The sequence below is a fragment of the Lagenorhynchus albirostris genome, chromosome 6 (assembly GCF_949774975.1).
Source record: "Lagenorhynchus albirostris chromosome 6, mLagAlb1.1, whole genome shotgun sequence".
Lineage (NCBI taxonomy): Eukaryota > Metazoa > Chordata > Mammalia > Artiodactyla > Delphinidae > Lagenorhynchus > Lagenorhynchus albirostris.
In genome coordinates, this window is record NC_083100.1 from 26,158,703 (window position 1) to 26,184,257 (window position 25,555).

A 25,555-nucleotide genomic window follows, 5' to 3' on the forward strand; every position below is an offset into this window, starting at 1 on the left:
TGGTTTATAGTCCCTTCCCCATACCTCCAGGGCACCCAGTTCATTCCACTTAGCAGTCAGTTTCCCAACGAAAGAGCTCCTCTTATTTACCTTTGTTACTTCAGGGATTACTACAGTATCTGACTTTTTTTTTTTCTAACTGTTGAACATTTATTGAAATCGGGTCATTTTCCACATCTCTCAAAGCACAGATAACCAACCTGAGACCTAACTAACGTAGCATCGATAATGGTTCTGTCTAAATACTCATAGAGGAATGTGGAAGAGCATCTCAGCAGCAGGACGGCTGTAGACGGGGAGAGCTCACATCCCCCAGGGCCCTTCGCCACCCTCCACCCCCGTGCCCGCACGCCCAGCCCCGCAGCCGACCATCAGGCCCCGGCACCTGAAAACCCACTGCGCCCGGAGCCTCCGGTCAGTGCAGGGTGAGGGTCATGTCTGTCCACAGGTTGGGGCTGGAAAGCACTTTCTGCCATTGGAGTTTTGATCGTGAGCACGAGTCCGCGCCGCCCGCTGGCTCTTCCTTGGAACCAAGCCTGGAGCCTCCCAGCAAGCGGTCGTTCACACCGAAGTTGGCCTGGTCCCAAACGGTTAATTCTAGGGTGGATTGCCTCAGCTGAGAAGGGGTGACCCCTTTGAAAACGAAGGAGTGCTTCCACTGGGGACAGGCTTGCTTCTTCAGGACGGGGGACTTCAGTCTCAACCTCTGCTGGTCTGGCAGAGTGAGACAGCCCTTAACAAATGAGTTTAAGGTACCATCTGAGGGCACAGGTAAATTCTTGGCTCCCAGCACTACCAAACAGAGCTGACCGTTATGTGATGGCTGATCTCCCGTCCCTTCTTGAGCCTCCTGGAGCTTTCTGGGCCCTGCAGGGAGGACCAGTTTGGCCCGGACTACAAGTTCTCCGTTATTCGTGGGAACACTGTCTTCGTCTTTCTCTGCCTTGGCCTGGAGCGGATACCAATGGGCAGACTGGGTCGTGCGGTCATCAAAGTCCCACGTGGCCAGAGGGATGATCACTTCTCCAAGAAACACCCTCCGGGCGAGCGTGCCCAGGTGCCACACAGACACCCGCAGCTGCCGGGTCGCCAGCTGGGTAGGCTCCACCTGGTACTTCAAGGTCTCCTGAAAGGTCGGCTCCACCGTGTTCTTTTAGACTCCAGTCTTGCGTTTTCCCTGGAAGGATCTGTCAGGCAGCAGATAGGTCTTTACATACGGATTGCACTTTTTCTTCTTTTCCTCCCCATAGGCAAGGTTCTTACAGGCCTTGATGCGTATGCTAGGTTTTTGCTAATTGTTGAATAAATAAGATGTTGAAGACAATGGAGAATAAAACATTGAACCAAAATTTAATGGGGGAATTTGGACGAGCAGTATACCAACTGCCTCTCTGCAAATTTAGTAAGAAGAAACAAAGTTGTCTTTCTGGAGCTCTCTTAGAACAGGAAAATGAACTGCATGACTTCTGGGGTCTTCCTCTTGCCTTTGGAGTCTGTAAAGTTCTGGGAGAATAATACATATCTCTATGAGTTTGATCTAGCCCTTTCAAATGGATTCATTATTCTTTATTTAAATTATGTATGACTTACACTTCCAGCTGAATATCAATAGGAGAATCCAGTCTGATCTTAGATTTCTTAACATCTCCAAGTTAGAATCTCATTCAAATTCAATGAGATTAAAAGACCTTAGATAAAAATTATTAGGGATTTCTCCCCACTCTTTTAGCTGTCACGTGTATGATCTTTTTCACATCTATTTTGACTTTCTAAATCCTCTTGTAGAGATTTTAAATTATCCTTTCTTGACTTGTTTAGTGAAAACATTTGAATGTTCAGAGGAAATCTGTTGCATTTATAACCATCTATTTTTCCCTTTTAGATTTTTTTCTCTTGCTCTTTTATAACTTCTTTTTTTCACTAATCTACTCTGCCAGGGATTTTGACAGCTGAAGTATGTGATTAGTGCCATTTTATATCTCAATGTATGTATTTAAATCACTCACAGTGGTTCTAGTTGAAGTTTTGTTCTGTCAAAATATTTTAGTCTTAAATGAAAGCTATCCACACGTGCTTTTTACAAAAGCAATTCTTGCACAAAAAGATTTATAGCATCTCTCTTTTTGAGTAATTCTGAATAGGTGACCTAAAGCATCTAAAAATGACAGGTTTCATTTCATTTTCTGTATTTTGGGCTTAAATATACACAGTAAAATTTTTCATGCACACCAGTACTTAAGATTCAATAAAGGAGTTAACTTTCTTCCCCCTGGAAATCATTGTCTGCTATCTTTTCTTCCACCACTTCCTGCTCACTCTTCAACACACTCAAGTGTGGCTTACAGTCCATCACCTCATGAGAACATTATTTTAAATTCTTTTTAACATTTGTGACATTCCTCAGCATTGTATGAGAAGTAAGGGAAAATTAAGCAGTTCAAATTCTGATATAGATTAAAAAAATAGAATTTGGGAAAATTTGAACTGTCTCTAATTTTAAAAAATATATCCATACAATAATGTCTTCAACTCTATAAATGTAGTTTGTTACTCTTTTAAAGGAGAAATGTTACCAGAATACTAGCAAAGCCAGAAATTTCTAAGTCAAATGTATTACAGAAACAGTATATTTTAAAATGTATTGCTCTAGAAATAATTTAGTTTTAGATTTATACATGTAAATTTAATATTTGAAGAGTTAACACATTTTCAAAGTTTTGATGTGAATGTTAAGAAATAGTCTCTTAAAAGTAAACTCTCAGAACATCATGAATTCCTTGAAGAACAGTCTATGCTTCATGTTTCTGTATCTATCGTGACTATCATGCAGCTAGACACAATGTTAGTATGTAAAAAGCACTCCAAATTGAACTTGAAGTAGAGAATTGAGGCAAATGACTGAAAAATCAATGAAAGGCGGATTTTGATTTCTTACTTCAGAATCCACCTGTTGGCCTTACCAATCACTGTTCCAAAGGGAGCTTTTATTTAAGAGAATAGAAATACCTTACATGGCGAATCTACCACATGATTTTCCTCAGTTAAGCAACAAAGGGAGTTTGTTCTACAGAGGTCAAACTAGCTTCTCTTTGGTCTAGTATTAAAGTACATTGGAGAGAGACAACACAGAAACTCTTTCGGCCAGGCTTGAGATGCCAGGGTCATTACCTTTAATCTTTCTTTTTTAGATGGTTCCAAATTGCTGGAGAAAAATAACACAGTGGGGCACACTTATGGTTTCCCAACCCAGCAAGGCCCTTAGGACTGCCTGACTAGCTTTCCTACTCTCCACAATAATCATTTCAAGTCTTCTGCTTTCTCCTTAAATTTTGATCCTTCCCTATCCTCTGGAATTTCAATGGATGACACTCTCTCTGATTTTGCTAATAAATTAGAAACATGATAAGGAAGTTTTCACAGCTCTCATCACCAAATACACAGACCTACTCACATAGACACCTGGATTCACCTCTTTTTCTACTTTGAAAATGGAGGAAATATCCCTCCTCCTAAAAAGGGCCTTACCTGCCACCTTCTTATAACTCCACGGCTAGAGGTTATCTTCCCTGGCCTCTCTGCTATCTCTCTCTTAGACCCTACCCTTTACTATTTAAACATGCTTTAATCATTCCCTTAAAAATTAAGAAAGATAAAGTGTCCCTGGACCCTACATTCTCCTAACCTATTCTTCTGTCTCTTTTCTCCCCTAACTCTTGTAAAGAGCTCTCTGCCTTTAGTATCTCTACTCTCTATTGACTCTTCACCCATTTCAGTATGGCTTCTATTATACCACCAATGAAAACACATTTTAATAATGCAAATAATCTTTGTGACTCAAAGAAAGGTTTAATTCTTCATTTTACAGGACTTCCTAAGAGCATTTCACATAATTGGCCTCTCTCTCCTTTTTAAAATACTTTCTTCCTTGAGTTCTGTGACGACAGATCCTCCAGGGTTTCCTTCTACTTTGCTGTGACTGGCCATCTCAGTTCCCTTTGATAGTTCATTCTCTCTACCCAGCCTGCTGAGATACTGACTGATGTACATTATTTAGAGCAATAGGAACAAAACAAATGGACTGGGAACTGGACTTTCCCAAGATTAGATTTGGTACTACAGAATGAGATGACACAGGCATGCCATCTTTACAGAAAATATTTTGCAGGTGAGTCTAAGGAGAGTCTTAATTCCAGTCATTTGGGGCAACTGAAAAGACAATAGATTATATGGGAACAGGAGGGCAAATAAAGCCTAAACAACTCATATACAAATTAATCTCTGCCACTTATACTATTGCCCACACACATTCCCACATAGGCTTAGTGCAAATAGCTGACTCAAATGTGATTAAAAAGTGAATTATAATAATTTTAAAAGGATACAGCACAGACAAAATCATTTAAAAATACTTAAGAAGGAAGGAACAGAAAAAGCATAAGGCAGACCAAAAACAGTAACTAGAAAAAATATTGCCACCAAGCAGATAAAAATGTAGGCCAAGCATATTGCCATAAATTCAATATAGCCAAGTAGAGTAATCAAAGAGCTCAAAGAAGAATTACAAAAACTCAGAAAAAAACATAGTGAAACAACAGAGTGAAATGAAACATAATCTTTCAGAGCTCAGGAAAGAAGTAAAAAGAATCACAAAAAGTCAAATCCATCAGAGAAGTAATGAAAAGAAAACAAGCCGGCTAAAACACAGTAGGAGTTATAGAGAAGAGGTTTGGGGAGAAGAATTTTAGAACTGGAAATGATGGAAATGATAACTGGGAAAAGAAGGAGATACAAGTGTGTAAGACTGATTCCCTCAAATTTCATATACAGAATATAAAATATATTACTGAAACAGAAAATTATATAAGTAGTATAAGTTTATTTAAAGGAGGTAAACAATAGATAACCTAAGAAAAGTGATGTAATCCATGGAAATCATTTCATAGACAGAAGGGGCTAAAAAGATAGAAATATATACTAACTTCTTACTGTTCATTCTGGGAAGTAAAATGATATAGGTCATTAGATCATGAACTCAGAAAAGAGATAAATGTAGATAAAATAAAATATTTTGGGTTTGAACTCAGCTGCTCCCATGGACACAACAAATATACAGCTACATATGGAATGATTTTCCTCTGAAAAGGACCTGAAAAGTAGATGAACAGTGTGTCTACAATAAAGGATAAGAGGCACATGGAGACAGGTAGGAGAAACAGAGATACAGTCTCACCCTGGACGATACCCCAGGAGCAGTGACCTACAATCAAGAGATACACCAAAAATATAAAGCTTTCCCTCAAGGAGTGAAGGAATCGAGCCCCACATCAGGCACCCTGACCCTTGAATCCAGAAGACAAGCACCCAAAATATCCAGTTTTGAAAATCAATGTGGATTAAGTCCAGGAGAACCATAGCATTGTAGGGAATGGAGACTCCTCTCTTAAAGGGCTCATGAACTGTTCCATTTGCACTGATATCCAGCACAAAAGCAACAGTTTGAAAATGCCTAGAACATAATAAAAGGAAGTCTACTTACAGATTTAAAGCTGTTGCTGGAGAAGCAGGAAACTGCTGGGACTTTCGCCAGGGATGGAAGCACTGGTGGGTGCCATTTTTGTAATCTCATCCTAACTAGCTCATGACAGAACTGGCAAGTGCCATTTTTGGTGCCCTCTCTCTAACCTGCTAGCACCAGTGCACGTGCTCTGCCCACCCCATGCCACAACCCAGCTGGGTGAGTGCCCCAAACCCATATTCACCCCATGTAGCAGCCACACCACAACTAGGCCAGGCAAGCACTCTGTGCCTCACCCACCCTACACAGAAGCTGCAGCCCTGCTATAGCTGGCAGGTATGCACAGCCCATACAAGGGACAACTCTTTAGTGCCTGACTCTGGTGGCCAAGAGAGACTTCACTTCCAGGCCCCACAGATAATATCCTACATAAGGACACTCCTTCAAGACTGAGAGAGGTAGCCTGTTTCACCTAATACATATAAATAGAGAGTTAGGAAAAATGAGGAGACAGACAAATCCCAAACTAAACTAAAGAACAAGACAACCCCCCAGAAAAAGATCTTAATGAAATGGAGATAAGCAACCTACTTGATAAAGAGTTCAAAGTAATGGTCATAAAGTTGCTCACTGAACTCAGGTGAAGAATGGATGAACACAGTGAGCTTCAACATAGAGATAGAAAATATAATAAAATATAGAACAGAAGTTATAACTGAAGTGAAAAATACACTTTAGGAATTCAACAGTAGACTGAATGAAGTAAAAGAACAAATCAGCAAGCTAGAAGACAGAGCTGTAAGGTCCGTTGGCCCGGGTGAAAGGAGGCCCGGGGGGTAAGAGAAAACATCGACCAGTATGAGGTAGGAGAGGCGTTGGGACATAACGACCTCACCTGTTCTGGGAATCAACAAGAAACTCTAACTTCCTGCCCAGAAAACAATGGGGCTGACGGGAAGGGAAAATGGGCTTATGCCCCACAACAGACCAACCAACACCTGGCCCTGCTGTATCCTCACCAAATAAGGAATTACCCTGTATAGCAAACCAACCCCTCCCTTTGCAAGCCGCCTTCTGCTTTTACCCCAATAAAAATCCCCCTCATCCAGTACTGGATGTGACTTCTCTGGCCCCTTTCTCTCGGACCAGGGAACCTCGCCTGGGAGCGCTTCCTAATAAAGCTCACTTGAAGCTTTCCTCTGTTTTGTGGTGCCGTTTGTTAAGATCCGACCTTACAAGAGCAATGAAAATTACCCAGACAGAGCCACAAAATGTAAAAAGAATTTTAAAAAGTGAAGATACTGTACGGGAACTCTGGGACAATATCAAGCAGAATAACATTCATATTATTAGCTTCCCAGAAGGACAAGAGAGAGAGAAAGGGACAGAAAAATTATTTGAGGAAATAATGGCTGAAAACTTCCCTAATCTGGAGATGGAAACAGACATCCAGGCTCAGAAAGCCCAGAGAGTTCCAAAAGATGAACCTAAAGAGAAACACAACAAGACACATTATAATTAAAATGGTAAAAGTTAGGGGTAAAGAGAGAATTATAAAAGCAGCAAAAAAAAAAAAAAAAAAAAAAAACCAACTATTATGTACAAGGGAAACCCCATAAGACAATCACCAGATTTTTCAGCAGAAACTTTACAGATCAGAAAGTGTAACATGATATATATATCCAAGGTGCTGAAAGGAAAAATTTTCCAACGAAGAATTCTCTACCCAGCAAGGTTGTCATTCAGAATTGAAAGAGATTATGAGGTTTCCAGATAAGCAAAAGCTAAAAGAGTTCATCACCAATAAACCATCCTTACAAGAAAAGTTTAAAGGATTTCTCTAAGCTAAAAAGAAAAGGCAATAATTAATAATAAGAAAACATGAGAAAGAAAAAGCCTCACTGGAAAGGCAAATATATAGTAAAGGTAGTAGATCAATCACTTATAAAGCAAGTATAAAGGTATAAAGTATAAAGACAAAGCTAGTAATCATTTTAAATATAAATGATCTAAATATACCAATGAAATGACAGAGATTTTCAGAATGGCTATAAAAACAAAACTGAAATATATGTTGTCTGCAAGAAACCCACTTTAAACATAAAGACTTAGGTTAAAAATAAAGATAGCTCATGATAATACTAACTGTTTAAGAAGCGGAAGCAGTATATTAATTTCAAACAAAGTAGATTTAAGAACAAGGAAAACTATCAGGGATGAAGCAGAGGAAACACAACTGATTTAAAATTCTATATCCACAGAAAAACCTGCCTGTGAATGTTTATAGCACCAAATGTTTATAATCACTAAAGACTCGAAGCAACCAAGATGTCTTTCAATAAGCCAATGAATAAACAAGCTGTGGTATGCCCATAAAATGGGTATTCAGCAATAAATGAAATGAAGTATCTGTATTAGGTTGATTGGATCACATAAAAAAATACCACAGACTAGGTGGCTTAAACAACAGAAGTTTATTTTCTCCCAGTTCTGGAGGCTAGAAGTCCAAGATCAAGGTGTCAGCAGATCTGGTTTCTCCTAAGGCCTCTCTCCCTGGCTTGCAGATGGCCACTTTCTTGCTATGTCCTCACATCCCTGGTACCACTCTGTTTCTCCAAATTTCCTCTTCTTATAAGAATATCAGTCAGATTGGATTAGAACCTACGCCAAATGCCTTATTTTAAGTTAACCACCTCTTTAAAGGCCCTATCTCCAATTAGAGTCACATTCTGAGGTACTAGAGGTTAAGACTTCAACATATAGATTTTCAGGAGACACAACTTAACCCAAAACAGTGTGAAACCATGAAAAGACCTGAACCCATATTTATGTAAATAAGTGATTACATTCATAAATTCTGGAGAAGAGACAACTCATTGCAGAAGAATATCAAATAGTTTATATAAATATTCTGCTCTCAAAGCAATGGGGTATGACTCCCCACTCCTTAAATATGGGCTGCACATAGTGACTTTCTTCCAAAAAGTACAGCATAGAATGGGGGAAATGAAGAGTAATTTTACAATGGAGAAGACTGACAAGCATTACCTCAGTCGGGGAACCAATATTAACATCAACAGTCATACCTAATACTGATAGTACGTACCCATCATACGATGTAATGAAAATGACACTTCACCTCTGTAGTATCTTTTCCCCAAAACACATAACTGCACTCTAATCATGAGGAAAATTTCAGATAAATCCCAACTGAAGAACTTTCAGTATTTGACAAGTGCTCCTGAAAACTGTCAAGTTCATCAAAAACAAGGGAAGTCTGGGAAAATCTCACAGCCAAGAAAAACCTAAGGAGACAAAGTAAATGTAACCTGGTATCCTGGATGGGACTGTAAAAAATAAACAGAAGCCTCAATTAAACAGAGCTGAGAGACCAGAAGGGGGAGCGCTCAAGCTCTGTGAAAGCAGAGTCCAACAATAGGAAGAAATACTCCTCTTCTTTCCCGGCAACACTCAGCTAATGAAAAGCCATGGATTCTTTACTTACTATAGCCCTGTAAATTTCCTTTTCTTCTTCATAAAAGAGGTCTTCCTTTGTTGTGCTTGGACTTGTGAGTGGCTTGCCGTGGTTGCAGACCCTGTATTACAATCCTCTGCTGATTCTAAATAAACCCTGCTTTGCAGGAGGAATAGCTGGCAGTTTATTTGTTTTAGGTCAGAAGGATCCTGGAACAGGAAAAGAATATTAGGTAAAAACTAAGGAACTGCATAAAGTATGGACTTTAGTTGATAATAATATGTCACTATTGGTTCATTAATGAAATATACCATACTAATATAAGATGATAATAATAGGGGAAACTGAGTATAAATTATATGTCAAATTCCTGTACAACGTTTGCTATTTTCCGGCAACTCTAAAAGTGTTCTGAAAGAAAAGGTTGACTTACCAAAAAAACCAAAAAATAAAAAAACCCAAAACACCACCAACAACAAAAACAGGAGTGGACACATAAAAACCAAACCTAACTGTTAGCTACATAAAATAAATGCATGTGCATTTAAATAAATGTGACTTTGAAGACCGAAAACAAAATTACGAACAAAGACTTACCTGGCACGTGCAAATTTAAAATCAGTAAATAAATAAAAATAAGAAAATCAAAATTTGGCCATAATCATAATAGCTAACCAAGCTGAATACAAAGACAAAAGTAATAAAATAAGGTAGGGCATTTTTAATGATAATATGCCATATCAATACAATATGCCATATACAAAATATGATATACAATATGCAATAAAGATCATCCCACCCTGAATATTTTTGTACTAAATAGAGCATTAAAATTCAAAGCATAAAATCTATAAGGACAATAAGTGAAATACACAAAATTAATTTGCCTATCTCTAGCCATGATATATCAAGTGAAAAATATTAAAAAAATCAGTCACTATACATACCTTGTTTGTATATGCCCTTGGAAATTCAATTATATTCACCATATGTAAAGACACAAAAAACTGTTCATTAAAATTTAAAAAGTACAAATACAGCAAACAATGTGATTTTTTTTCAAGATGCAATAAGTCTAGGGATTAATAACAAAACTCAAAAACAGTTAAAATCCAAACACTTGGAAATGTAGGGCTTTTTTATTACAGAATTATTTGATTTAAAAATCAGGACTCAAATTGCAGATTTGTTAGGAAATAACTAAAGTTAAAACAATTGCAATAAGAACCTATGGGATTCAGATAAAATGGTGGCTTAGAGTAGTATTCTTAGCATTGGAGACATATTAATTATAGAGAAAGAAAAAAATAAATTAATAGATCAATCAGCAAATGATGTTACAAACAAAATGTAACAAAATAACCTAAGAAAATTGGAGGAAGTAATTAGTCAAGGGAATAGCAGAAATCAATGACAGGAAAAAAGGAACATTTAAAACTATGAATAAATCTGGGTAGGTTAATTGTGAATGGGAGGAAGAAAAAATGATACAACACATTAACTATTAGTTAATCTAATGAAGAAACAAAGGATGGGGGAAAGCACAAATACACAAAAGAATAGTAATGGGGATCCAACCACATATAAATTTTAAAACATGGAGGTATATTGCTTAACTCTAAACAAATTTACTCTAAGCCTAAATTAAATGAATAACTTTCCTAGAAAAATATAAAGTTCCAAGAATAACCCAAAAAGAGATAGAAAACCTAAATAGAACAATTATTTTAGATTAAATGATGTTCAAAAGTCAACCCCTCCTCCACAAAAAGGTGCCAGTGCTGGACAACTTCACATTGGATTGATATCATGCCTTTAATTTTTAAGTTCTTAGTATATCAGAGACATTAAACCAGACTAAGATAAAACAGAAACGAACACCACAGTCTAATTTTGTTTATTAATATGGATATAAAAAGTCTAAATACAATAAGAGGTAACTGATATTTTTCTTAACATGATTATGCTTAATGGAAAAAGCCTAGAAGCATCTCCTTAAGATCAGAAACACAAATACATCAGCTATCACGATTATTATTTATAATTCTTTTGGAGAAATAACTAGAAGAAAGAGGAGTGAAAAAAAGTGAAAAGTGAACAGAAAGAGGAAAAATAATTATTTGCAGATGAAAACTTAGAAAACTCAAGCAACTGAAAATAACTATAAATAATGAAAAACTTCAGTTAAGATGTCTGGATACAAAATCAATATGTGAAAATAATAGCCTCAATATATACAAATAAAAGTCCATTAGAGGGTGTAATGGAAGAGAACATGTTCTTTATGGAGGTGATCATGAAAAAAAAAAAAACATAACTAGGAACAAGCTTAAGAAAAGTAAAAGATCCTTATGTAGAAAACCTTAAAGTGTTACTTCAAGGTTTAGAAAAGACCCAAAGAAGCCTAGGATAAATGGAAAAGCAATCCTTATTCTTGGATGTCAAAGCTTAATGAATTAATTTATAAATTTAAGATGACCTCATTAAATTAAAAAAGACAAGCAGTACACTGGAGAAAGGACAGTTTTTTCAAAGAGCAAGGCTGGGAAAGCAATAAATCCTACCTCCTACTTCATACTCTATGCAAAAATAAATTTTAGATGGATTGTAAATGTAAATGTGAAAGAGAGAAATATAAAGTTTCTAAATTTAAGGCAAACACATCATGACATTTAGTTAGAAAAAAAAATTCTGAAATGGTGTACAAAATGTCTGATCAAAAATAAATAAAGATATTTAAAAAAAGTAAAACATTGTTAAATTTAATAGTTTGAACTTAAGATTTATCAAAATATTTCATTAAATTCTGAAAAAAGCAAACCGCAGAATGGGAGAAATTTGTAATACAACACAAACACATACATTCAACTATAGTCACCAAAAGTCTCAAATTTAGAATATATAAAGTGCTCCTGTAAATCAGTAAGACAAAAGAAGATGACCCAATAGAGAATAGATAAAAGATTTGAACAAGCAGTTACAATAAATGGTGTCCTAATGACCAAACATGAAGAGCTGTTCAGCTTCATTCGTCATCACTGAAACACAAATTTAAACCATATTACAACATCACCACACATCTACCAGGAGAGTTAAAATACAAAATAAATAAATAAATTTAAAAACATACAAGTGTTGATGAGGGTGTGGAGAGAATAAAACATTTACTGTTGGCGGGAGTGTAACAGTTTCAACAGCTTTGAAAAATTGCTTGACAGTATCTACAGGAGCTGACAATGTATGCACACTCTCTGACTCAGCAGTTCTCCTTCCAGATAAAAGCCCAACATAACTCATATCCACCAAAAGATATGGACAAGGATGTTCACAGCAGTATAATTCAGAATAGCCAATAAAACAACTATTTCAATAACAATCCAAACACCCCTTAATAGTAGAATGGATAAAAAAGAAATAGTATATTCACACCACAGACTATGATTTAACAATGAGAATGAACAACCTACAGCTACACAAAACAATGTGGATGAGTATTATTACCATATTTTTAGCCAAAGAAGCCAGACACAAAAGAATATATGTATACAATTCTGTTTCTGTAAAGTCAAAAGCAGGCATAATGAATCTATGGTGTTAGTAGCAGGGTAATGGTTACCCTTGTGAGGAGGCAGACCGGAAGTGACGTCTGGGGAGCTGGTTATATTTTGTCTCTTGGTTTGGGTGACGATTACATGCGTATGTTCACTTTGTGAAAATTTGTTAATCTGTATATGTATGATATGCGCACTTCTCTGTATATATGTTATACTTCAAAAACAAAGTTACTAAAGCAAACTTTTAGAACAAGATATGGTAAACTTTATATAGAAAAACTAACATCAAGAATTAGCTGGGGCTTCCCTGGTGGCGCAGTGGTTCAGAGTCCGCCCCCCGATGCAGGGGACACGGGTTCGTGCCCCGGTCTGGGAGAATCCCATGTGCCGCGGAGCGGCTGGGTCCCTGAGCCACGGCCGCTGAGCCTGCGCGTCTGGAGCCTGTGCCCCGCAACGGGAGAGGCCACAACAGTGAGAGGCCCGCGTACCACAAAAAAAAAAAAAAAAAAAAAGAATTAGCTGGGAGATTATAATAGTTGAAGTATAAGAATAAGAGACAAGTCTTTTATTAAATCATATTTCAAAGTTACAATAATTAAAAGCATAAAAGGGTCAAGTAGTCATTGTCTGCTTTCTTCTGCAGGTCTGTTATTGCTTTTGTCTACCCTGCTCTGGAGAAGAGAAATGACTATCCTGGGGGACGGTTGTGGCCGGATGACATACTTTTTCATCATATGTACCATGTGCACAAACTACTTATCCTAAAAGTAAATTGATCATGGTATTTTGTTTAAATCAACATTTTCCCATTGCTCCTGGGATATAATCTAAACTTCTATTGTTGCCCAGCCTGATCTTCCTCTCAACTGGCTTGATGAGGCTGTCAACAGCTTGAGAATAATTATCAAACTCTTATTTCCAAGGCAACCCTCTCTATAAAAAAGACTCAAGGACCCAGGTTATAGAAAGAAAACTGTCTACACTGGCTGACTTGACTGGTGAGAAAGATCAGTCTCCTCGCTACCCCAAGAGAAGACCAAAAGTTTGGGAGAGGGAGTATCTGTATATACTGATCATGTGTTTTATTGTCATCAACTAAGAGTGGACTCAGTGGATAACTGATTCTGTCACCTAATTACTGACAGAAAGTATGGCTTAATAACACCTACTTGAAAGCTTTAAAATCAATTGGCAGACTAGCAAAGTTTAACTGGCTTATAGTTAAGAAGTTTATATCATAGGTCAATTCATTTAGTTACCTAGGGGTATATATTTCTAACCAGTTTATCTTGGAGATATACCAGAAATTGTCTTTGATTAATATTAAGCATTCTATTGTTGCCTTATTGATATTTTTATGGCTACTCTGAACAACTGGCAACACCTGCTTTGGCTTTTCTTTTTTCTCAGAATAAAATGGTTATGACCATGTTATATAGTTAGCTGTCATAGAATTTGAGGAACTTGAATGCCCCTTTATTCATTTGTTGAAATAGACTTGACAGTAAAAAATGCTTTGAGATCATATGGCTTGTCAAATATTCTACCCAAATTCAGGTAACAAGTAGAAGTGAGTCGCAGTCCTGACCTTAAGGGAATTTCTTCTGATTTCCAGGGTTTGCCAGAGAAGATATGGTCAAATCATCCAATGTTCAATATTTTTTAATTGTTTGACAGGAAATAAAACTCAAAGAGATGTCAATTACCCATTTTTATAGACATTCCAAATCCTATAACCTGTTTCCCACTGCTCTTAGAATAAAACCCACATGTCTTACCACAGGTTACTATGCTTTCTAATCCCATCTCCACCCATTCACTATAGTCCAGCCACACCAGTTTCCTTGTTATCTCTCCAACTCACCAGAACTCTTTCTTTCTCTGAAACCTAAAAATTGTTGTTCTCTAATAACTTTCTTCCTAATCTTGTCATGACTGTTTCCTTCCCATCATTTAAATGTGCTTCAATTATTGTTCTTCAGAGAGGCTTCCTCATCCTCCTAGTTATTCTCCATCACATAATCCTGTTGTATAATTTTCATGACACTTACCACTATTTGAAACAAGTTTAGTGATTTGTTTGTTTTATCGGCTATTTTCAAACAGTACGTCATCTCTGAGACCTTATCCATCTCAGAGTGCAGAGTCCAGTACGTGGCAAATGCTCAGTATTTTGAGTATTTCCTAACTGAATAAATAAAGCTAGATTATCAGACTAATGACCTACATTGAGAGTAATGACCTACAATCAGCCATAAAATCTAATGTTTATATCATATACAAGTTTGAGGATTTAATCCACTATACCCTACAGTATTCCTCTAAAGGATTTATAGGAGTTATTTATCTTACATATTTATATACAGGAGCAACTAGCAACTTGTGTGCTCTGATCTGGGATCATATATCTCTTGTACCCTATCTTGTTTCTATCCCTTGCTGCCAAGAAACAAAGGACCAAATCTGAGACCCATCTCCAAAAGCCAGACTGAAATTTATGGTGCATATTTGGAGTCCTGAGCTCAGCCCTAGAATCACTGCATGGTGTCATTTTTTTCCATCTCTATTTTATTTTATTTTGTTTTATTTTTTAATTTATTTTATCATGTTGTCCTGCATGCATTTTTGTAAGTTGTCTCAAAATCTATTTGGAATGAGACAAGTTTAAAAAAAAAAAGAGAACTATATAAAATATGTGTGTCCATTCAGTGTCTGTAGGCAACCTCACTCAGGATGTCCTCCTCTGCAAATTTCTCAAGTGCTTACCCTTCTCAGAATTAAGGTGGCTCTGGTCTATTGGTTACAGTCAGGTCCATTGGTTACAATTCAGCATTTGATCAAATACTCTCTTATAGTATGTTTTAGTTGCTTCATAATATAGATTCTATAAGATTTTAAATCCTTACCTGTTTACGTATGTTCTCCATAGCACTTATAACAGTACTTGCCACATAATAGGTATTCGATAGATCTTTATTAAATTAGTAAATGAGCAAATGAGTAAATCAGTCCCATGGCTCAATGAAGGGATAAAATTGTTTTAAAAGCCTCTAAAAAAAAAAGCAAAATCAGTTCAATCTTTCAAATATTCTGTAATCCTACTAATGAAAACAATGGGAAATTAGGGGATTTTTTTTGTCTATAGGTTTCCTACAAGAACAAAGAAAGCATTGATGATGTTCAACTATATAAATAATAAGAGAGTCTATGCCATGCTTTCAGGATACAGTATTTTACTAGACACAGATGTGTCAACCCTGCAGTGCTTTTGTATTGATTCTAAAGTGCTTTTTGGATGAACTTTGGAAGCCATTTGCTGAGTGTGGGATTTTGTATGCTTGGGGTTGTCAATAAATATGTTTTGCTGTAATTAATAACTGTATGTTCCTGCACCTGTGGGGAAGATGAAGCATCTTTCTAATTTCACATTCAGCAATAAACATGAACAACTGTCTGCAGGATTCCTCTTTTGATTCCAGCTGCCAACAGCTTGGAATGCTTCGAGTCCAGCTAACTCTACATCCCCCCTCATTAGCTGGTGCCCCCATTTATTTTTCTGCCTAAATGGGTAGAAAAGTCATTTCGTTTAGCTCATTTGGAAGTGTTGAGAAAGATACCAGCAAATCAACACCTGTCACTTTTCAGTAATTCCTAAGAGGAACTGGGGCTTTGTAGCAGATTTGCCTTGGCAGGAAACGAAATGCTGAGGATTGCAATAAATGACGGGGTTCTATGAAACTGCCATCTCCTCCCTTAAAGTGGAGAATGAACATCAGCCTATTATGGTCATAATTGATCCAAATCACTTATAAGGTAATAAAACTTAATTATATATTCTTAAAAGCTAAGGACCCACCAATTGGTGTTAAGCTTTTTCTTGATTGTAGCTAGTGAGTTAAATTTTTGAGGCTATTTTTCCAACAGTTAATTTTTTTAAAATCTTTATTGGAGTATAATTGCTTTACAGTGGTGTGTTATTCCTGCTTTATAACAAAGTGAATCAGTTATACATATACATATGTTCCCATATCTCTTCCCTCTTGCATCTCCCTCCCTCCCACCCTCCCTATCCCACCCCTCTAGGTGGTCACAAAGCACCAAGCTGATCTCCCCGTGCTACGCGGCCACTTCCCACCAGCTATCTATTTTTCGTTTGGTAGTGTATATATGTCCATGCCACTCTCTCACTTTGTCATAGCTTCCCCTTCCCCTTCCCCATATCCTCAAGTCCATTCTCTAGTTGGTCTCTGTCTTTAGTCCTGTCTTACCCCTAGGTTCTTCATGACATTTTTTTCCTTAAATTCCATATATATGTGTTAGCATACAGTATTTGTTTTTCTCTTTCTGAATTACTTTACTCTGTATGACAGACTCTAGGTCCATCCACCTCATTACAAATAGCTCAATTTCATTTCTTTTTATGGCTGAGTAATATTCCATTGTATATATGTGCCACATCTTCTTTATCCATTCATCCAATGATGGACACTTAGGTTGTTGCCATCTCTGGGCTATTGTAAATAGAGCTGCAATGAACATTTTGGTATATGACTCTTTTTGAATTATGGTTTTCTCAGGGTATATTCCCAGTAGTGGGATTGCTGGGTCATATGGTAGTTCTATTTGTAGTTTTTTAAGGAACCTCCATACTGTTCTCCATAGTGGCTGTACCAATTCACATTCCCACCAGCAGTGTAAGAGTGTTCCCTTTTCTCCACACCTTCTCCAGCATTTATTGTTTCTAGATTTTTTGATGATGGCCATTCTGACTGGTGTGAGATGATATCTCATTGTAGTTTTGATTTGCATTTCTCTAATGATTAATGATGTTGAGCATTCTTTCATGTGTTTGTTGGCGATCTGTATATCTTCTTTGGAGAAATGTCTATTTAGGTCTTCTGCCCATGTTTAGATTGGGTTGGTTTTTTTTTTATTATTGACCTGCCTGAGCTGCTTGTAAATTTTGGAGATTAATCCTTTGTCAGTTGCTTCATTTGCAAATATTTTCTCCCATTCTGAGTATTGTCTTTTGGTCTTGTTTAAGGTTTCCTTTGCTCTGCAAAAGCTTTGAAGTTTCATTAGGTTCCATTTGTTTCATTAGATTCCATTTCTCTAGGAGGTGGGTCAAAAAGGATCTTGCTGTGATTTATGACATAGAGTGTTCTGCCTATGCTTTCCTCTAAGAGTTTGAAAGTTTCTGGCCTTACATTTATGTCTTTAATCCATTTTGAGCTTATTTTTGTGTATGGTGTTAGGGAGTGATCTAATCTCATACTTTTACATGTACCTGTCCAGTTTTCCCAGCACCACTTATGAAGAGGCTGTCTGTTCTCCACTGTATATTCCTGCCTCCTTTATCAAAGATAAGGTGACCATATGTGCGTGGATTTATCTCTGGGCTTTCTATCCTGTTCCATTGATCTTTATTTCTGTTTTTGTGCCAGCACCATACTGTCTTGATTACTGTAGCTTTGTAGTATAGTCTGAAGTCAGGGAGTCTGATTCCTCCAGCTCCATTTTTCATTCTCAAGATTGCTTTGGCTATTCGGGGTCTTTTGTGTTTCCATACAAATTGTGAAATTTTTTGTTCTAGTTCTGTGAAAAATGCCAGTGGTAGTATGATAGAGATTGCATTGAATCTGTAGATTGCTTTGTGTAGTATAGTCATTTTCACAATGTTGATCCTTCGAATCCAAGAACATGGTATATCTCTCCATCTATTTGTATCATCTTTAATTTCTTTCATCAGTGTCTTATAATTTTCTGTATAAAGGTCTTTTGTCTCCTTAGGTAGGTTTATTCCTAGATATTTTATTCTTTTTGTTGCAGTGGTAAATGGGAGTGTTTCCTTGATTTCACTTTCAGATTTTTTGTCATTAGTGTATAGGAATGCCAGAGATTTCTGTGCATTAATTTTTTATCCTGCTACTTTACCAAATTCATTGATTAGCTCTAGTAGTTTTCTGGTAGCATCTTTAGGATTCTCTATGTATAGTATCATGTCATCTGCAAACAGTGACAGCTTTACTTCTTCTTTCCCAATTTGGATTCCTTTTATTTCCTTTTCTTCTCTGATTGCTGTGGCTAAAACTTCCAAAACTACGTTGAATAAGAGTGGTGAGAGTGGGCAACCTTGTCTTGTTCCTGATCTTAGTGGAACTGCTTTCAGTTTTTCACAATTGAGGACGATGTTGGTTGTGGGTTTGTCATATATGGCCTTTATTATGTTGAGGTAAGTTCCCTCTATGCCTACTTTCTGGAGAGTTTTTATCATAAATGGGTGTTGAATTTTGTCGAAAGCTTTTTCTGCATCTATTGAGATGATCATATGCTTTTTCTCCTTCCGTTTGTTAATATGGTGTATCACGTTGATTGGTTTGCGTATATTGAAGAATCCTTGCATTCCTGGAATAAATCCCACTTGATCATGGTGTATGATCTTATTAATGTGCTGTTGGACTCTGTTTGCTAGTATTTTGTTGAGGATTTTTGCATCTAGGTTCATCAGTGATATTGGCCTGTAGTTTTCTTTCTTTGTGACATCCTTGTCTGGTTTTGGTATCATGGTGATGGTGCTCTCGTAGAATGAGTTATGGAGTGCTCCTCCCTCTGATATATTTTGGAAGAGTTTGAAAAGGATAGGTATTAGCTCTTCTCTAAATGTTTGATAGAATTCGCCTGTGAAGCCATCTGGTCCTGGGCTTTTGTTTGTTGGAAGATTTTTAATCAGTTTCAATTTCAGTGCTTGTGATTGGTCTGTTCGTATTTTCTATTTCTTCGGGATTCAGTCTTGGCAGGTTGCGCATTTCTAAGTATTTGTCCATTTCTTCCAGGTTGTCCATTTTATTGGCATAGAATTGCTTGTAGTAATCTCTCATGATCTTTTGTAGTTCTGCAGTGTCAGTTTTTACTTCTCCTTTTTCATTTCTAATTCTATTGATTTGAGTCTTCTCCCTTTTTTCCTTGATGAGTCTGGCTAATGGTTTATCAATTTTGTTTATCTTCTCAAAGAATCAGCTTTTAGTTTTATTGATCTTTGCTATCGTTTCCTTCATTTCTTTTTCATTTATTTCTGATCTGATCTTTATGATTTCTTTCCTTCTGCTAACTTTGAGGGTTTTTGTGTTCTTCTTTCTCTAATTGCTTTAGGTGCAAGGTTGGGTTGTTTATTCGAGATGTTTCTTGTTTCTTAAGGTAGGACTGTATTTCTATAAACTTCCCTCCTAGAAGTGCTTTTGCTGCATCCCATAGGTTTTGTGTCATCGTGTCTCCATTGTCATTTGTTCCTAGGTATTTTTTGATTTCCTCTTTGATTTCTTCAGTGATCACTTCATTATTAGTATTGTTTAACCTCTATGTGTTTCTATTTTTTACAGATCTTTTCCTGTAATTGATATCTAGTCTCATAGTGTTGTGGTCAGAAAAGATACTTGATACAATTTCAATTTTCTTAAATTTACCAAGGCTTGATTTGTGACTCAAGATATGATCTGTCCTGGAGAATGTTCCATGAGCACTTGAGAAAAATGTGTATTCTGTTGTTTTTGGATGGAACGTCCTATAAATATCAATTAAGTCCATCTTGTTTAATGTATCATTTAAAGCTTTTGTTTCCTTATTTATTTTCATTTTGGATGATCTGTCCATTGGTGAAAGTGGGGTGTTGAAGTCCCCTACGATGAATGTGTTACTGTCGATTTCCCCTTTTATGGCTGTTAGTATTTGCCTTATGTATTGAGGTGCTCCTATGTTGGGTGCATAAATATTTATAATTGTTATATCTTCTTCTTGGATCGATCCCTTGATCATTATGTAGTGTCCTTCTCTCCTCTAATAGTCTTTATTTTAAAGTCTATTTTGTCTGATATGAGAATTGCTACTCCAGCTTTCTTTTGATTTCCATTTGCATGGAATATTTTTTCTATCCCCTCACTTTCAGTCTGTATGTGTCCCTAGGTCTGAAGTGGATCTCTTGTAGACAGCATATATATGGGTCTTGTTTTTGTATCCATTCAGCAAGTCTGTGTCTTTTGGTGGGAGCATTTAATCCATTTACATTTAAGGTAATTATTGATATGTATGTTCCTATTCCCATTTTCTTAATTATTTTGGGTTTGTTATCGTAGGTCTTTTCCTTCTCTTGTGTTTCCTGCCTAGAGAAGTTCGTTTAGCATTTGTTGTAAAGCTGGTTTGGTGGTGCTGAACTCTCTCAGCATTTGCTTGTCTTTAAAGTTTTTAATTTCTCCATCAAATCTGAATGAGATCCTTGCTGGGTAGAGTAATCTTGGTTGTAGGTTTTTCTCCTTCATCACTTTAAATATGTCCTGCCACTCGCTTCTGGCTTGCAGAGATTCTGCTGAAAGATCAGCTATTAACCTTATGGGGATTCCCTTGTGTGTTATTTTTTGTTTTTCCCTTGCTGCTTTTAATATGTTTTCTTTTTATTTAATTTTTGACAGTTTGATTAATATGTGTCTTGGCGTATTTCTCTTGGATTTATCCTGTATGGGACTCTCTGTGCTTCCTGGACTTGATTAACTATTTCCTTTCCCATATTAGGGAAGTTTTCAACTATAATCTCTTCAAATATTTTCTCAGTCCCTTTCTTTTTCTCTTCTTCTTCTGGAACCCCTATAATTCGAATGTTGGTGTGTTTAATGTTGTCCCAGAGGTCTCTGAGACTGTCCTCAGTTCTTTTCATTCTTTTTTCTTTATTCTGGTCTGCAGTAGTTATTTCCACTATTTTATCTTCCAGGTCACTTATCCGTTCTTCTGCCTCAGTTATTCTGCTATTGATCGCATCTAGAGTATTTTTAATTTCATTTATTGTGTTGTTCATCATTGCTTGTTTCATCTTTAGTTCTTCTAGGTCCTTGTTAAATGTTTCTTGCATTTTCTCTATTCTATTTTCAAGATTTTGGATCATCTTTACTATCATTATTCTGAATTCTTTTTCAGGTAGACTGCCTATTTCCTCTTCATTTATTAAGTCTGGTGGGTTTTTATCTTGCTCCTTCATCTGCTGTGTGTTTTTCTGTCTTCTCATTTTGCTTATCTTACTGTGTTTGGGGTCTCCTTTTTGCAGGCTGCAGGTTCGTAGTTCCCGTTGTTTTTGGTGTCTGTCCCCAGTGGCTAAAGTTGGTTCAGTGGGTTGTGTAGGTTTCCTGGTGGAGGGGACTAGTGACTATGTTCTGGTGGATGAGGCTGGATCTTGTCTTTCTGGTGGGCAGGTCCATGTCTAGTGGTGTGTTTGGGGCGCCTGTGGACTTATATGATTTTAGGCAGCCTCTTTGCTAATGGGTGAGGTTGTGTTCCTGTCTTGTTAGTTGTTTGGCATAGGGTGTCCGGTACTGTAGACAGTGCTGGTCTTTGAGTGAAGCTGGGTGCTGGTGTTGAGATGGAGATCTCTGGGAGATTTTCGCCATTTGATATTATGTGGAGCTGGGAGGTCTCTTATGGACCAGTTTCCTGAAGTTGGCTCTCCCACCTCAGAGGCATAGCACTGACTCCTGGCTGCAGCACCAAGAGCCTTTCATCCGTACGGCTCAGAATAAAAGAGAAAAAGAGAAAGAAAGAAAAAGAGAGAGAGAGAGAGAGAGAGAGAGAGAGAGAGAGAGGGAGAGAGAGAGAAAGCAGGGAGAGAGGGAGGAAGGAAGGAGGGAAGGAAGGAAAGAAAGAAAGAAGATAAAGTAAAATAAAGTAAGATAAAATAAAATAAAGTTATTAAAATAAAAAATAATTATTAAGAAAAAAACATTTTTTTAAAGAAAAACAAATGGACGGATAGAACCCTAGGACAAATGGTGGAAGCAAAGTTATACAGACAAAATCTCACACAGAATCAAACACATACACACTCAGAAAAAGAGGAAAAGGGGGAAAAGCCATAAAGCTTGCTCTCAAAGTCCACCCCTTAATTTGGGATGATTGGTTGTCTATTCATGTATTCCACACTTGCAGGGTACATCAAGTTGACTGTGGAGCTTTAATCCGCTGCTTCTGAGGCTGCTGGGAGAGATTTCCCTTTCTCTTCTTTGTTCTCACAGCTCCCGGGGCTCAGCTTTGGATTTGGCCCCGCCTGTGCGTGTAGGTTGCGGGAGGGCGTCTGTTCTTCGCTCAGACAGGACGGGGTTAAAGGAGCAGCTGCTTCGGGGACTCTGGCTCACTCAGGCCGTGGGGAGGGAGGGGCACGGAGTGCGGGGGCGGGCCTGCGGTGGCAGAGGCTGGCATGACATTGCAGCAGCCTGAGGCGCGCCGTGCGTTCTCCCCAGGGAGTTGTCCCTGGATCCCGGGGCCCTGGCAGTGGCGGGCTGCACAGGCTCCCGGAAAGGGGGTGTGGATAATGACCTGTGCTCGCACACAGGCTTCTTGGTGGCGGCAGCAGCAGCCTTAGCGTCTCATGCCCGTCTCTGGGGTCCGCGCTTTTAGCCGCGGCTCGCGCCCGTCTCTGGAGCTCCTTTAAGCAGCGCTGTTAATCCCCTCTCCTCGCGCACCAGGAAACAAAGAGGGAAGAAAAAGTCTCTTGCCTCTACGGCAGCTCCAGACTTTTCCCCAGACTCCCTCCCGGCTAGCCGTGGTGCACTAACCCCCCGCAGGCTGTGTTCACGCCACCAGCCCCAGTCCTCTCCCTGCGCTCTGACCGAAGCCCGAGCCTCAGCTCCCAGCCCCTCCCGCCGTGGCGGGTGAGCAGACAAGCCTCGGGATGGTGAGTGCCGATCGGCACCGATCCTCTCTGCGGGAATCTCACCACTTTGCCCCCCGCACCCCTGTTGCTGCGCTCTCCTCCGTGGCTCCGAATCTTCCCACCCGCCTCCACCACATGCAGTCTCCGCCCACGAAGGGGCTTCCTAGTGTGTGGAAACCGGTCCTCCTTCACAGCTCCCTCCCACTGGTGCAGGGCCCGTCCCTATCCTTTTGTCTCTGTTTATTCTTTTTTCTTTTGCCCTACCCAGGTACGTGGGGGAGTTTCTTGCCTTTTGGGAGGTCTGAGGTCTTCTGCCAGCGTTCAGTAGGTGTTCTGTAGGAGTTGTTCCACGTGTAGATGTATTTCTGGTGTATCTGTGGGGAGGAAGGTGATCTCCGCGTCTTACTCTTCCGCCATCTTCCCCTCGTCTCTCTCCTATATATTTTTAAGAGGCATGTAAATCACACAGGATCGTGTGGTGATTATCAATAAGCTACACTTTATGAAATATTTGTCCTATATTACCACATACACTCCATTTCACCCTGCATCCTGATGCTGCTAAAATATAGTAGAAAGCAACAGCATAGTACAGGGAGATCAGCTCAGTGCCCTGCGATGACCCAGAAGCAACAGTTAATTTTTTAAATATCGTTTTATTTTTAGTTAAGTAGCTTTGATATAACATTGCTTTTAGTGGTAGATCAAATACGTCCATTAACTTCAGCTTAATTCCTGTATTTTGGGAAACATTAGTTAGGAACTAACTTCCTGGATGTGTCTTTATATAATTGTCACTTTCTGCACCTTAGAGACTTTCTCTCTTCATTATCTATTAAGAGAAGTATTTCCCTCTCATCTCTAAACAGCCGTATATCTGTCTTTTCATTGATTTTTAGGTACCTCTGTGCTTGAGAGCACGAACATGACAAAACATTTCAAAATTCATTCTGATTTGGTCAGATCCTGTTGTGAGTTGACTGTTGTAAATGAGTGAGATCATCCCTTGAAAGTGTACTAACAAGCACATTATGGATTTAATGACCCTTCTATCCACAAAAGGTTAAGCTGACCCCAGAAATCAGCTGTTCATTCTTAAAAAGTAATTATAAGAACTAACAGTTATTAAACTTTTGCTTAATAAATGTACTTTTATTAAGTGTACCAGGTAATTTTCTATAACAGTCTACATGGATTATCTTATTTACCTGAACTACAATTCTATAAACTAGGTACTATTACTGCCCCCTCTTTAGTAATGTGGAAACTGAAGCACAAGGAGTTTAGACAGCTTGCCCAAAGTTATACAGCCAGTTAGCGGTGAAGACATACTTTAAGCCCAAGAAATCCAGATTTTAATCGTGATACTCCAGTACTCTTGCTTGGCTAAAGGGTACAAAAGTATGCACACATACATGTACACTCATTTCTCTAAAACCTATCACATGCTTACTGTTGTTAGCACTGTGATATCACAATACCATAAAATCTCATATGTGTGTATACTATATGTAGGTGCCCTTTTGGTAGATCATGTCCAAAGGATGATCATGTCCATCATCTTGCCAGGATGACAAGTCTGCTCCTAGTTGTAGTTACACAGCTGCTTCAGAAATTCCTGCCTTTCTCTTTTCTAAACCTCATCCAAATAGATCTTTCTGGCAATGATTCTCTGTTTTCCTTTTGAGTCAGTCAGAATGACTATTATTACAGATCTTGACCTCGGTTGACTTTAAAGTACCACCTAGCCTTCAACAGCAAAATATTACTTTGTGCCGTGGGAGAGCCAGGTATGTCTTCAAATAAGATAATGCTGTTCATACGCTGCTGATGAGGTTTGCACTGTGAATGGCGTTTACAGGCATGATGGTGACGATGCCCAGAAGTCTTCAGACTCTTGAATCAATTGAAATTGTTTGCAAGTTATCTAATTGGAGTTAGGGATTGTGATTCATTAAATACAGCTATAAATTCTTTGCTACTTCTCCCATTGATAGGTGGAGTTTCATGTCTCTGTCTCCTTGAATCTGACCTGGCTTTATTGGTGTATTTGACCAATTTCAGTGTGGAGAACGTGATATTCTGAGACTTCCAAGGATAGGTCATAAGACTTGCAGCTTCCACTTAGGTCTTTCAAATGCCTCCTCTGGGGGGAAGCCAGCTGCCATGTAAGAAGTTCAGCTTCCCTGAGCTCACCATGTTGGAGATGCCAGATGTAGGCATTCTGGTCGACAGTCTCAGTTGGAGCCACGCTTCCGTTCATTCTTTCCCAGGCACTAGATGTGAGTGACGCCATCTTGGAACTTCAAAACGAACCCAGCTACCAG

General features: G+C 38.2%; 1 protein-coding gene across 1 annotated transcript; it reads right to left on the reverse strand.

The window, feature by feature from the left end:
- Window positions 1-386: 386 nt before the first annotated feature.
- Window positions 387-25,093, reverse strand: LOC132522478 (synaptotagmin-like protein 3). The gene is given in 3 exon segments (XM_060153172.1): window positions 387-1,291; window positions 24,561-24,614; window positions 25,052-25,093. Coding segments are annotated over 3 exon segments (972 nt in total). The 3' UTR covers window positions 387-415.
- Between the last annotated feature and the right edge of the window lie 462 nt (window positions 25,094-25,555).